At 46.5% G+C, this 14,767-nt stretch overlaps 1 protein-coding gene across 5 annotated transcripts in view; it reads left to right on the top strand.

The window, feature by feature from the left end:
* Positions 1-14,767, top strand: part of ATP6V1A (ATPase H+ transporting V1 subunit A) — a 37,358-nt gene that overhangs the window by 15,973 nt on the left and 6,618 nt on the right. For all 5 annotated transcript variants that reach the window (XM_073310196.1, XM_073310187.1, XM_073310162.1 and 2 more), the window contains 10 exons: positions 50-178; positions 2,179-2,393; positions 3,216-3,353; positions 5,094-5,245; positions 6,055-6,217; positions 7,751-7,859; positions 8,787-8,909; positions 9,002-9,116; positions 10,809-10,872; positions 11,758-11,961. In XM_073310196.1, the coding sequence (XP_073166297.1) occupies positions 50-178; positions 2,179-2,393; positions 3,216-3,353; positions 5,094-5,245; positions 6,055-6,217; positions 7,751-7,859; positions 8,787-8,909; positions 9,002-9,116; positions 10,809-10,872; positions 11,758-11,961 (1,412 nt within the window). The remainder of the gene's footprint in view (positions 1-49; positions 179-2,178; positions 2,394-3,215; positions 3,354-5,093; positions 5,246-6,054; positions 6,218-7,750; positions 7,860-8,786; positions 8,910-9,001; positions 9,117-10,808; positions 10,873-11,757; positions 11,962-14,767) is intronic.

Raw genomic sequence — 14,767 nt, forward strand, 5'->3', positions numbered from 1 at the left:
CTTCAGACAAGATGTGAAATGGTTTCACCCAGGTGTTTTTCTTTTTCAGTGGTCACTGCCTGCAACATGGCAGGTGCAGCTATGTACGAGTTGGTACGAGTTGGCCACTGTGAACTGGTGGGAGAAATTATCCGGCTGGAGGGTGATATGGCCACTATCCAGGTGTATGAAGAAACCTGTATCCTTCTCATTGGTGTCTTTAAGGCCTGTCAAACTAAGTAATCCTAACAGGTAGGATGATGAGTACAGTAGAGCAAATAAACAAACCTCAGTGGGACCAGATCACAGAAGCCATCTCTGTTCCTTATCCCTTACACTGCTATAATTGCACAACCCTGGTAATGACAGTCTTCAAAGTACACATCTGCTTGTATAAGACTTGCATAATATACCCAGTACCTATTGTTCCAGTTCAAGGCAACTGCACCTGTATTTACTTTCTGGCCCGTGCAGGGCACCCACTCTAGGCTACCGGTTCCTCAGCCATCATTTCTCTTGGACAGAGACCTGTGTCTCACTCCCTCCTGACTAGAGTATTTCCAGGCTGCACAGTTCCTTGCCTACACTGTGATATTCCCAGCAAGCCAGGCTGCCTGTACAGGCCAGTGTCTGGGCTTTGCTTCCTTTCCAGAGGCTATGAACAGAGAAATTGCCAGAAGTTACAAGTTACCATACAGCTCTACATAAACCAGCACCTTTATTCTAAAAGTGAAAGTAATACAGAGAAAACATATTAAAAATAATAAAAGAATCTACACGCATGCTAAAAAGCTCACCAGGTTCACCAACTCCAGCCTCGGGCTTTAGTAGGAGTCAGTCTTTCAAAACCGCAACTGGACTTTCTCCATCATTACAAGTTCATAACTATCTCAGACGGAGAACCAGAACGCAGACTGGACAGATCAGCCTGTTTCTTTTATAGCTCAGGCCTTCGATCGCCAACCTCCCAGAACAGGTAATCAGCAGAATGTCATCCTGTCCTCAGATACAGCGTCAAAAGGCTGGAATTTTGTATGACTGGAGGTGGGGAATTCGCATAAACCTCTCTCTAGATATTTCCCCGGAAATCTACTTCACATTTGAAGTCCCAAAAGTTCATTCCTGCCTTTCTCAGCATAGTCCTTTGAACTCCCACACCTCACATTACATCTCCCCCCTAAAGCGGTTACTTATAAGCCCAGTAAAGTTTTTCGAGGATATAGAAGGAAATTTCTATCACACCTCCTTGAACCTCAGTCCTAATTTAATGTCTAACATCAGTTACACTTGAACTTGGTAACTGGACTGTATTTGTTCATTGACAAATACAAACATCAAATACCAGCGCTACCAAGCAAATTCAGTTTTTGGGGGTGGTTTTTGCTTTGGTTTCAAAAAGTGTGTACTATTAAAATATCCTAATACAGCTTTAAAATTGGGAAGGATTCATCCTTTAGGTGGATTCAGATTTCGCTGCTAAACATGAGCATATTACACATGTATCCTTGGGAAATCCATTCTATTGATCCAAACTTGCTTGCTACAAAAATGTACCATCTAGTAGTGGTGATGATGGTAATAGATAATGATGTTGAAGAAGGAGGGAGACTATCAGGGAGGGAGTCATTAAACTTGGAGTCTGCCACAATGTTTCCATCTCTGTGCAAAAGTACTATGTGGGCCATGAAGTCTGGCTGAAGTTCTATTTTGAGGGCTTAAATGGAGAATAGACCTCTTGCCGACTGACTCCACAGGTTAATTTCACATGGGAAGAGCCCTTATACAGCCCTCATCACCATGGTATGTGAGCACCTTCCTACAGCATATTAAATGGCAACTGTCACCTGTGACTCATTCTCTTATCCTCTCCTCAGGAGGTGTAAGTCACATGAGGCTCTTTAGAGATGAGCTAGCTTTTATCTGTCCTCTTTGGATCTCTAAATATGGTTGTGAGTTTCCAGTAAACTTTTCCATTTTGTGGCTTGAGACTAGTGATCATAAGGGAAAATATTTAGTGTCTCCTCTCTGGAGAGTGAAAACTTCAATCTTAATTATTCCAGCCCGAGGTATGAGAATAGAGGCTGAATGCTTATCTCCTTTGCAATACAGTGCATTGCACAACCTGAGCAATTGAATTGGTGAGATAAAGCGTCTTTTGGTAAATGTATGGATGAGCTTTTCCTGAACAGGCCTCTTTAGCTGGTGTGTCTGTAGGAGATCCTGTACTCCGGACTGGTAAACCCCTCTCAGTGGAACTTGGCCCTGGCATTATGGGGGCCATTTTTGATGGTATCCAGAGGCCTCTGACAGACATCAGCACTCAGACCCAAAGTATCTACATCCCCAGAGGTGTCAACGTGTCAGCTCTGAGCAAAGACCTCAAATGGGACTTTTCACCTTCCAAAAACCTGCGGGTAGGCTATGACAAAGCTGCCAAAAATCCCCCAGGCACATTGCAGTGTGGGGGAAGAACGTGCAGTGATGAATTGTCACATTTTCAGATACATTGTGTCTGTGAAACAGAAGTCCAGTGCGCTTGAGGATGGGCATACTGGTGGATTAAGGCAAAGTGGCTATGAAAGAGCAGGTCACTGTACCACTGACGTGATGCTAGGTGGCACTGTTGGGAAATACATTGGTACCTATTAAACTGGATGTCTTTACAGTACAATAAAGAGAATTAATGGGAACATGCTGGGCATAGCAAGTAGGATAGCTATAGCTCTCTAACGCATCTGCTTTCTGGGAGAGGGTGGTATACCTCTGCAAATGGAATACTTCTAGCCAAGTGATTTTGTCAACCCTGAAGACGGCCTCGCTGCTGAAACATGCAATCTTTGATCTGATTGCCGCCTTCTAGTACCTCACTTTCCATTGCCTACAAATTGATGCATTCCACCTCTGCTGTACTCAACAAGTCAGTCTGGCTGGTGGGTAGAAAGGAGTCCAGGGAATCTCCAGTACTCGTCTGTAATCACACAGCTGCCTGAGCCTTGCAAGCCTCATTGCATAGAATGGTTGCTGTTCTTGTGTAGGCTGATGGCATGTTTCTAGCAGGGCTGTCACAGTGCTAGTAAAAGATGCAAACAGGCTATTGTGCTGTTACAGTACCTTACATGGGAGACAATCAGGGTGCTAGATTTAAGGACCATTTTTATAAAGCCTTGTGCTTCTCTCTCTAAACCTAAACCTTTCATTTGTATGATTAAAGGAGTACTTTCTTTTCCTGATCCTAGGTTGGCAGTCACATCACTGGGGGAGATATTTATGGATTGGTGAATGAAAACTCCCTTATCAAACACAAAATTATGTTGCCCCCACGGAACAGGGGTACGGTAACATATATTGCTCCGCCAGGGAACTACGACACATCAGTAAGTTTTCCAGATGGTGCTGGCTAATGCATTTCACGCTTTTGCCAGAAGGTGTGTACACCCCTTCTGTGTCCTGCAGCACCAACCAAAGGGCATTATATGCAGCTGGGTATTGGAGATGCAGGTCACCTGCTGCCAACTTGCCAACAGTGATCACCCTAATGCCTTGTGAAATCAAGCTGCTCTGTATGGTGAAAACTCAGCCTTGCTCATGTGCGTGAGCAAGTGCCATTTAAATACACCATGTTTGCTACTCTACTGTGGGTGGTCCTGCTGTGTCCTGGGTATATGCAGAATCAACAAGGGCATTTTCTTTAGCTACTGTGCATCATGATTATTTGAAGCTGAGGCTTTATGCTTACACTTGATTTCCTACTCCTGAGGGTATTGTGTGCCAAAAAATTTAAAAATTCTGTGCACAATATTTTAAAATTCTGCAAAATTTTGTCAAATGTGGAACCTCCAGCATGGCATTGGGGAGCACAGGCCACTGGCTGCACAGAGATGGGAGATCACTGTGCAGGGGCCCCCCAATTTCCCCAGACATGAACTCAGCAGTGAGGCTGCACCCAACCCTGACGCAGCGCAAGGACTGGGGCAGCCACAGAAACACCACAGTGCCCTGCCCCTCCATGCCAGGTGTGGGCAGACAGGCTCAGCAAAGCAGGATCCAAGTGTGGCGGGGCTTAGTGTGCGGGGGGGTCAAGTGTGGTTTGAGAGGGTTCTGTGTGGGGCAATCTGGATGCAGGTGGCTCAGTGCGGGATCCAGGTGCAGGGGGGATCTGGATGCACAGGGGCTTGGGGCGGGGGGGACTGGTTCTAGGTGCAATGGTAATGGGACTCTACAGGGGGGTCCAGGTGAAGGTGATTGGGACTCAGCAGGAGGACAGGGGGGGGGGATAAAGCTTGGCAGGGGGGGTTCAGATGCTGGGGGAGTGGGGCTCAGTGGGTTGGGGATCCAGGTGCAGGTGGCTCATTAGGGTGGTGCAGGGGGAGTGGGGCTTGTCAGGGGGTTCTGGGTGGGGGGATGAGGCTCAGTGGGAGGGTCTGAGTATGAGGGGGTCTGGATGCATGGAGGTTGGGCAGATGAAGGAGCAGCGCCCTGTACAGTGATTCCTCCCCCTGCAGCTGAGGAGCAATGGGCACAGGAAGCATGTGGGGGAGGGGAATTTGCAGAGCTTCCTACAGCTGGGGGAGAAATCTGGGGATTGGTCTGACATGGCCCCGGATGCCATGCAGGAGAAGTAGTCTCGTCCTGCTCAGCCGGGACTGGCAGCTGAGTCTGGTGCAGGGTAATGGCCACCAGCTGGGTCTTCCCCAGTCCCACCCTCTGCCCCACAGTGATTTACCCTCTGCTGGCTGCCCTGGGCACCCGAAACATACTGCTGGGGAGGGTCACATGACGGCTCTTGTGGCTTCCCTTTGCTTCCCCATCAGAAAGTCATTTTTCTGCTGGGAAACAAAGAAATATGTGGGGGAACGTAAATTCTCCATGCGCACATTGGTGCTGAATTCCTCCAGGAGTAATTTCCCCGACATGGTAAATCTAGGAAGTGGGCTTCCCCCAGGCTGGGGTAGTACACTGAGGTGTCTGGAAGGCCTATGGCTCTAAAAAATACCTAGTCATTAATGATGTGGATTGCTGGTGGGATTCTGTATAGACTTGTGAGAATGAGAACTCGCGCATTCCCCCCGCATCCAGCTGTCTGCTTACTCTGGGTGTCTGCTGCCTTCTGGTAGGATGTTGTCTTGGAGCTGGAATTTGAAGGTGTGAAGGAGAAGTTCACTATGGTCCAGGTCTGGCCCGTACGTCAAGTCCGTCCTGTCACTGAAAAGTTACCAGCCAACCATCCATTGCTAACTGGCCAACGGGTCCTTGATGCCCTCTTCCCGTAAGTATCACCTGGGGTTCTGCGGGGCTTGGTTCCGATCTTTGTACAAGAATTCCTTTAAGGGGGGCTGGAAAATTATACATAAATCTCCTGTGCCCCAAAGCAACATCCCAAAAATGGTGATGCAAGTACTTCAGAGGAATCCCTGGCAAAAGCAAAATCTCACTGTGCACCAAAAGGAGGAGGAAAATGTAAAACAGGCCTAGTAAATACTATAACTGGGGAGTCTCCACATATAAATAGAGTTGAAGGTCTTATCACTGAGAGAGCAGCTTGTTCAAGGGCCTACATTTTTCAAATTGGAAGCCTAAAGTTAGGCACATGCAACTCCTAGTGACTTCAGAGGCTTGGCACCTGTGAAAACAGACCACTTATTTAGGTTCCTACATATCGATTAAGTGCCTAACTTTAGGCATTTATGCTTGACAACTTTGGCCTAATGTCTCATCTCTCAATGATGCTTCTAAGTTGGATGTTCTCAGTGTGCTCATTCCTCAGACATCTCCATTCGTGAAACATATTTTTGTACTGAACCTGTTCCAGCCATTGTCCCAGCACTAGGTAGTTACTCTGGGAACAGTGGTAGGTGCTGTTGGCATAGAGGGACAGCCTGTTCGTTCCCTTTGTTCTGGCTTGTTGAAATATCACATGCACTCATGACATGGGGTAAATCTGGCTCCATGTGTTGTCTTAGGCAAGTGAAGTGAGAGCCTCAGAGGGCTGAGAAGAAAACTTACTACAATATGCAAACAGGACATCGCTTTTCTCTGTCTGAGTTCAGTATAAACCAGTCTGGCTCTTTTCCTCAGGTGTGTACAAGGTGGTACTACTGCTATCCCCGGGGCCTTTGGCTGTGGAAAGACTGTGATCTCGCAGTCTCTCTCCAAGTACTCCAACAGTGATGTTATCATCTACGTAGGCTGTGGAGAACGAGGAAATGAGATGTCTGAAGTACTCAGAGATTTCCCAGAGGTCAGTATGGGATGCAAGGATTCTTTCCAAATGTTCCTGGGAACAGAGCTGTTGCGTGTGTCTTGGTGAGGTGGTGGTTTTGAACCACTGGATACTGTCAGACCTCAGCTGTTGTGGGCCTTGTTTCATGTCCCTCCAGACACCCTGTGGCATGGTAATCTATGTTTTGCTATAGTAAGAGCTGTCACTGGCCCATCCAGGGAAGGACATCAGTTTTGGGAGCTCTCACACAGCATTTGAACTAACACTGGGATAAATGTTTGTTTTAAAACAAACCCAAAATAATAGGCAAAATTACATAAATGTTGAGGTTTTAGTTACACCCATGAAGAAAATCTTTCCAAAAGCTGTTTGAACTCTGCCCCTTTGTATGGTATATACTAGTGTTGAAGTAACTGAGAATGTAGGTGCTCAGCACCTCTGCAGATCCGATCCTAGGGGGTGTTCTTGCAAGATAATACAGGCAATGTGACAATGTGTTCTTCAGTGCTTCTTTCTTTATAAGGGAAAAGGGAATCCCTGTCTCTGTTTCCTAATGGTAGGTCTCATTTATGGAATGGAAAACTCGTGTGTAAATTTATTTATTTTTTAAAATCTAAACCCTAATGTAGCATTAAGAATGTTTTGCACGTCAGTTTATTAACTTGACTACTGTGGTTCCTTCCTATAGCCTTATGTTTTCAAAGCAATACCTGTGCAGTTCCCTGCTCTTCCCTCTTCCCCCCAAAAAATAATCCACCTCAGTTGTCGTTGGGAGAGTTGAGTCAGTTCTTTATGGGGATATAATAGTAGGGAGGACAGATGTGCCTCCTGGGAGAGCTAGCTTCTTCTAGAAATTACAGAACACATTGCACAAACGTGTAAGTAAATTATTTTCTGGCCACACAGGGAGGCCGAGGAAGAGTGTGTAATTAAATTCATAAAGACAATACACTCTGCATTTCCCTCACAAGTTTACTGAACAGTAACACTGCTAATACTAAGATAAGCCAACAAAATGGCAAACGTAAGAACCAGAGAGCAATAATATAGCGATACTGCTCATCTAGCATATTTACAGGACATGGTCTGAGCACAGGAGTGAGGCCTGGGCCTGTGAGTTCTAATCCCACCTCCTGCTCTAGAAAGTCATTTACCTTTTCTGTCTGTTTCCCTATCTACATATTGTCCACAGAGGTTCCAAAGTACAATTGTTCGTACACCATTTTGAAGGTGAAAGCATTTATATCCGTTCTAAGTGGTATTGATCCAATTACCTGAACAAGCTTTACCTCTAGTAAATCTGTCCTCTTCCTTTCACCGGTGGGCAAACAAAGGCATGTAAATTAAGGGATTTACCCAAGTCCCTTGGGGGTCTCAGTAGTAGAACAGCATCTAGAACTCACGAGCCCTGAGTCCAATCCCCTGCTCTAGTTGTTAGACCACTTGTGAGGGCAAATACTCTTGTACTGGGGCTTTTTCTGGCACAGGAGTATGAGGATAATCTCTGTAGGGTTATACAGATTCGTGTGCTGCTTTTTTTTGCCTTTTTAGCTCACAATGGAAGTTGATGGCAAGGTAGAAAGTATTATGAAGAGAACAGCCCTAGTAGCAAATACCTCCAACATGCCCGTCGCTGCCAGAGAGGCCTCTATTTATACTGGTAAGAGTTATAAGAGAAGTAAAGGCTACCCGGGACAGGTGTCACCTTGCCCTCCGGTATATCCAGATACCGATGTATTCTCTGCTTACTAGCTCTGCTTAGTTTCAGAAACTGATCTTTTTAAACCTTCCTCATCCAATAGGTTTTGTGTAGTAGTTTGATCTTCTCTTAGATATAGGCTGCCAAGGAATTACATTTGCCATTTTAATCCTTGCCACTAGTGTGGATTTTTTTTTTTGTCTGCTCTGATCCTGTAGTTGTGTGGTATTAACTCTGTAAAGCTTAGCTCATTCTGGAGAGAGTCTATGATTTCTTGACTGTGGAATACAGCTATGCACCTTTTTATCTCCCTTTACTTTGCTAGCTTCCCCCATTAAATTGGTGGGATGAGGGTTATGCCCTTCATCTTAAAATACAAGCTGTTTACTGAATGCTGTTAAATATTTGAGACAAAATCTGACCTCCCTTAAAGTTATTGTAGTCTGCCATTTGGAAACCAAAGGATGCGTCCCATTAGCTTTAAATCCCCTTCTCTACTGTAAAGGACTGTTTTAAAGCCACACTTCGAGGTTAGCCTCCCTCTCTGTTACACCACCACAGAGGCAGCCTTTCAAAAGAAGCACAAGTTAACTGATGGCATAGCTCTTGAATCTCATGGACGAGAAGAATGGGACACAGTCCACGTGGCTCACCAAGGGGGAAGCAAATCTGTGTTCAGAGAATAGGAGCAGAGAGGGAGAAGAGACCAGAGCAGTGAGGAAACTCTTGGGAGTCCAAAAGGAGTAACTTTCAGCCTCCCTTGTCATCAAAATCTAAATGAGTAATTCAGTGATACTTGAACAGGCTTCCTGCCCTTCTAGGGAAGGCATATGAGCCAGAGTACTTGTCTGAACTGTAACCTGCAGTGTGCTCTTCTCTTTGTTCTAGGAATCACCCTGTCTGAGTATTTCCGGGACATGGGCTACAATGTCAGTATGATGGCTGACTCCACTTCCCGATGGGCTGAGGCCCTTAGGGAAATTTCAGGGCGTTTAGCTGAAATGCCAGCTGGTGAGTAGTCTTTTTCTTGGTGTCCAGCCACGGGAAGCCTTCCTGTAGATGTTGAGCCTTCACGTGACTTAGTTTCTGTATGGTGCTTGCAGACAGTGGCTATCCAGCCTACCTCGGTGCCCGTCTGGCCTCATTCTATGAGCGAGCTGGCAGAGTGAAGTGTCTGGGGAACCCTGAGCGAGAAGGGAGCGTCAGCATCGTCGGGGCGTAAGTACTGAACCTTTCAGCATTCCCTGGATTGCAGCTCTTCTCGGGGGGGTGGGTAGTGGGAGCAGTGGGTTGGTGCTTCCCAGACAGGCAAGCAGAAATGGCCCCTGCCCTGAGGAATTCCCAGCCTGAGTACAGACTGACAGGTAAGCAGAGTTTGGGCCGGGAGGGAATAACATACCTGTCAACAGAATTCAAGAGGGACTGAAATGTGGGGAGGATAAGAGGATATGTGGTATGTAGGTATGCTCAAGGAGACTGTACCATGCTCAAGGGGCAGCATGGATGGAAGACAGTATGTAGATGATTATGTGAGAAGCTGGAACATGAGTGGTTGAGAGTAGGAACAGAGGCAGAGCAGAGAAGCCAGTGGGGGCTGGACAGGAACTCATTGTGATGTGAGAGAAGCTTGCATAAATAGGGAGGGTTTTGATAGTGGTGACACACTGCTTGAAAAATCCCTCCACGGACTCCCCATCCACTACGGCATCAAGCTAAGGGAGGGAAGTGACCTGATCAGAATGACAGGCGGGGAAGCTGATTGTCTCTTCAGCAGAGAGGTTGAGCAGGATGAGAGTATAGGTGCTGAGACTTGGACAGGAAGAAATGCTGGAGACCTTTGACAGCAGTTACTGTAGAGTGAGGTAATAGTTGTAGATGGGCTGACAGCTGTTTCAGTGTGGCATTAGGAAGGTAACTTTCCCTAGACTTGCAGGAATGTCTCTGATTTCTTCTCCTTGTGCTCAATCTCCTAATAATTTAAACATCTGTATACCTGTCTGAGGAGCTGGAAACCTTTAAATTTAAAATCAACTTCATTTGCTTATCTGAAAATGGTAGATGGGTCTACTGGTTTCTAGTGCCCATCCATTTCTCTGGGAGGTCTTACAGAAATTAAAATGTTCATCAGTCATCCATAAGGCTACATTTTAGTCACGGGTATGTTTAGTAAAAGTCATGGACAGGTCACAGGCAGTAAACAAAAATTCATGGTCCATGACCTGTCCATAACCTTTTAACTAAAAATACCAGTGAATAAAACTGGAGGTTGGCCCAGTGGGGTGGAGGCAAGCGGCGGCGCGTGGCCTGGGACCCCTGCTGTTGCTGGAGGGTGGGGGGGAGGAGTTGGCAAGGCCATCAGGCTCCCTACCTAGCTCGGCACCTCTTCCCTCTTCACCCCGCCCCCCAGCAGCAGAGTTTGGGTTTGGGTGTGGGAGGGGCTTGGGGTGAGGCGGGCTCTAGGCGGTGCTTACCTGGGGGGCTCCTCGGCGACATCCCCCTTGCTCAGCTGCTAGGCGGAGGCGTGGCCAGGCAGCTCTGCACGCTGCCTCCGCCTGCAGGCACCGCCCCTGCAGCTCCCATTGGCCGTGGTTCCCTGCTGTCTGCTTTGAAACCTTGACTCTTGATAGATGAATTCTATTTTGTACCAAGAATTGGGAAGGCCTGATGCTGCTAATGCTGGATTAGGAAAATTTGACTGTTCACCAAGAGTAAACCCAGTCAAGATCCTTCCTCTTTCTGCATCCTCTGACTTTGGTTTCAAAGGAGTGTGGCATTTTGTTGAAAGAAAGATGTGGAGGGTGGCAAATCTGGCTGCTACTGGTATTGAGTTGTGGTGCTGGGTTTGGAGCTTCAGCTTAGCCCTGCACGAGTGCTGCTGATCACCACTTTCCTTTCTCTCTTCCTGCTAAGTGTATCTCCCCCTGGTGGTGACTTCTCGGATCCTGTCACATCTGCCACTCTGGGCATTGTTCAGGTACGTGCGACCTTGTTGCAGTCTGTGTTGAAGCTGTATTCTCCTAGTTACTCCACTTGGGTTTGAAATGAATGAACTGCACCAGAAGTGCATGAATGTACAGTGACAGCCATTGTGCCTAATGGCCATGGTGTGAATGGCTTCATTTGCAGAAAGAGGGTTTTGTAAGGGTGGTTTGAAATGTTCTGGCAGCATCGAGGCCTGCCCCTATGAAAGATGTTCCCTCAGGCCTGGTGCAGCCAGGATTCATGGGGAAATGGGGAGGAAGGGCAGCTGCCCCATCCCTGTGTCGTGTCCTGCCTACTCCCGACACACACAGGATCGTCCTGTTGGCTGATTCCCCAGGAGTATTCATGTCCCTCTTAAAGGGCAAATGTAAGGATGGCAGCCTTGTACTAGGATGCAGCCCCCTCTCTCTCCATCCCTAAATGAAGGAGCATTGAGACTTGGACAGTTTTCTAGGGGGGGTGAACCTACAGCACAGTTGTGTTTTGGGAAGAGAGGTTGATTTTAGGTATTGGCGGTTAGTAGGGCCCCACTTAGTTTTGCAGGTACCAGTGCTGGAATCTGTTCTGTGCAAGGCAGTCCCTCCAGCGTGACACTAGGATAGTATTCAAGACAGAGTTTTGGAGCTGGGATCCACCATCATGAAATGAATGTCTAGCATGCATTGAGTTGATCTAGTAGGGGAGGATCTCTTAGTGTCTAAAGGCCCCGAGTTATGGTCCAGTTAGTGTGGGAAGGAAAGATTTCTCTTTCAAGCCTGTGTCTGGATGGTCTTTGCTGTACTCATTATACAGAAATGTGTGGGAGTTTGGCCATCTTCAGTTAATAACTTGGCTTCTGCTGGGAAGGAAACTCATGAATCTGTTTTGGATTTGGCAGGTGTTTTGGGGCTTGGATAAGAAGCTGGCTCAGCGCAAGCACTTCCCATCTGTCAACTGGCTGATCAGCTACAGCAAGTACACACGGGCCCTGGATGAGTATTATGACAAGCACTTCACAGAATTTGTCCCCCTGAGGACCAAGGCCAAGGAGATTCTGCAGGAAGAGGAGGACCTGGCAGAGATTGTGCAGCTTGTGGGGAAGGTGAGCAATGATCACTCTGAGTGGGGAAGAGTATCTTGTCTTAGCGAGACTTTCCAAAGAACTGGTCTGCCTCCACTGCACAGCTCCTGGCATAGACTATAGACACTATCCATGGGGAGATGGGTGGATATTGGTGTGCAGGCACTGAGAGCTGGAGGGAAGGTAATAAGAGCTTAAGAACATAAGAATGGCCATACTGGGTCAGACCAATGGTCTATCTAGCACAGTATCCTGTCTTCTGACAGTGGCTGTTGCCAGATGCTTCAGACAGAAGTGTTTCTCAAAAACAATAGACTTGCCTGCCACTAGCTGTACTTAATTCAGTCTTTTCTACTGCTCTGGTGCTGGAACCAAAAAGCAGCCCTCAGAGTAGTCTAGAAATAGGAGAAATCGCCACGCCAGTAACCCGTGAGTACACTTGCAAAACAACTCTGCAGCCAACTGCAGTGCACTTCTTGTTTGTTAAGGAAAATGCTCTGGATGCAGTGATCCTGACCTGATATTTGTTTCCCCTATCTCTGAACTAGACCCGGAAGCTCAGTCTCTAATTTAATAAACGTGTTGAAAAGTTTCACTGTCACTTCTTTGAGTGCCCCTGTCATCTGGTGAAATGCCAGTTCACAGCCATGCAGCAGTACAGTATCCTGAGGTCCCTTCTCCTGCAGCACCCTGACAAGGGCTATTTTCAAAGCACTGCACTGATGCGCTTAATTCGGTGCTCAAAGTATAGGCCTGAAGAGTGGGTTGCATTTAAATTTTGTCCTGTTAGAGTTTTTAACACACAACAGTGGCATGATGATACAAAGAATTAGAGATGAGTGATGTCTGTTCTCTATGAAGTGGCTGAGTAGTCGTCATGCCTAGTGTTAGAGACCTATTAGCTGTGACCTCCCATTCTACAGGCTTCTTTCAGTTTCTCAGTACACCTCAGCATTTTGGGGTAGAACGCGTAAACCTAACCAGAAAAACTGCTCTTGAGGAAAGGTGTCTTGAGGGTCTCAGTGAAAACTGACTTTGTTTCAACTGATATAGATGCTATAAAGACTGTAGCTCACATGTGCGTAGTACACATGAGCCAAGCTAGCTTACATGCATTAACTAACTTTCATTGGAAGAAACTGGGGGAGGAAAGTAATGGGCAGGAAGAAGTCCTCCAGCAGCCACAGGAGGGGCCACTTGCACCAGAAGGTGCCTGTCCACCAGAGCTCTAAGCTCTGCTTCTCTGTCCTAGAAAAGAGGAAAATGTTGGGGGGTGCCTTTTTCTACTTTGTGATGTATGAAGGTCTAAAACGGAATGCATCTGATGAAGTGAGCTGTAGCTCACGAAAGCTTATGCTCAAATAAATTGGTTAGTCTCTAAGGTGCCACAAGTACTCCTTTTCTTTTTGCGAATACAGACTAACACAGCTGCTACTCTGAAACCGGTCTAAAATGTGTGTTCCAGATTTGTTTTGCTTGATTTGACCTTAAGCCTGAGTCTACACACAGGTTTTTGTACCGCTTTAGCTATATTGGTTTCTAGACAAAGTAGTACAACCCCTGTAGTGTGGATGCATTTATGCTTGACTGAAGGTGCTTATATCTGTATGCCTCATTCACCTTACAGAAATCCTAGCCTCTAATAAATCTCTTCTCCCAAGGATTTTTCATGTGTTGGAGTTAAATGTTGGCAAAAGCAAACCACTTTAAGCAGTGCGGGGGATTGGAAGAAGAAACTGCTTTTCCTCTCAATCAGATTTCACTTCTGTGGCTTCTCTGTCAACCTACCAATTCTTCACTCTCCAGGCAAAATGATGATCACAGTTTGAATTTCTGATGTGAAAAGAGCAGGAAAAAAAGCCTAAAAAACCTAAACAACTCACCTGTTCAGGGCTTATCTACACGCCACAAAGAGCAAAAAGGCACAAACCCAAGTCTTGTCTGTGCCAGACACCTTTTTTAAAACCGAGCATGGACCTCTGCTGGGTGGCCTCCTTCTGACTGAAGCTGTCCTCGCTCCTGGTCCCTTGCATCCATATCAGCAGCTCTCCAAGGTTCAAGACTTCTCTTCTTCCCACATCCAGTTCCCCAATTTGTGACTCACCTAGCTTTTAAGCTGGAACTGCGCTCTGGTAAAACTGTAATGCTTCCATTGTGTGTGTCAGATTTACACATGTCCATTTTTATTTGTTTAAAATTGGATGGGCTGGCAGACCTGGAAGTAAGAGATTTATTGAATGAGGGTTTCTCTGTAACCCTACATTATTAAGTGGGACATGTGAAATAGTGCGCGCACACAATTTAGCTTTGGCTGCTCTTCTGCTCTCTAGCCAAATGACCTAGAAGAACCGTGAATGTGGTTTGGATTCTTCTGGTTGTTCTGGGGGTAAAATAGGACCTTCTGAAACACCAAAAAAAGAACACTGAGGTTGCAGAGTGAAATGCTGAAGTCAGGAGATGCCAGCATTAAGGTAGCCCATGCAATCTTAACTCCTGCCCCATTTTGGGCATGCATGACTGTAGTCTTCAGTTACAAGATCGCAGTTCAGGTTGTGCTTCCTGGGTGAGGCATGACAGCACTCAGGACCAGATAAGATTAAAATTGTTTGTTGTTAAAATGGAAGCAGTTTAACATGTTATGGGTGCAGCCTTGCTCTCTGCTGTGGTTATAACAGGTTATTTTGGAAAGAAGTGTCATACCCCTGCTTCGTTCATTGAGCACTATCCAGCCTGCATATTGATAAGGCTGAGGTCCCGTGAAAATAGCCCATGGTCGTGGAGTGAGACTGCTGTAGTGTACCTGCACAAGGGGTAATTTAGGTCATGT

This window comes from Lepidochelys kempii, chromosome 1, assembly GCF_965140265.1.
Source record: "Lepidochelys kempii isolate rLepKem1 chromosome 1, rLepKem1.hap2, whole genome shotgun sequence".
Classification (NCBI taxonomy): domain Eukaryota; kingdom Metazoa; phylum Chordata; order Testudines; family Cheloniidae; genus Lepidochelys; species Lepidochelys kempii.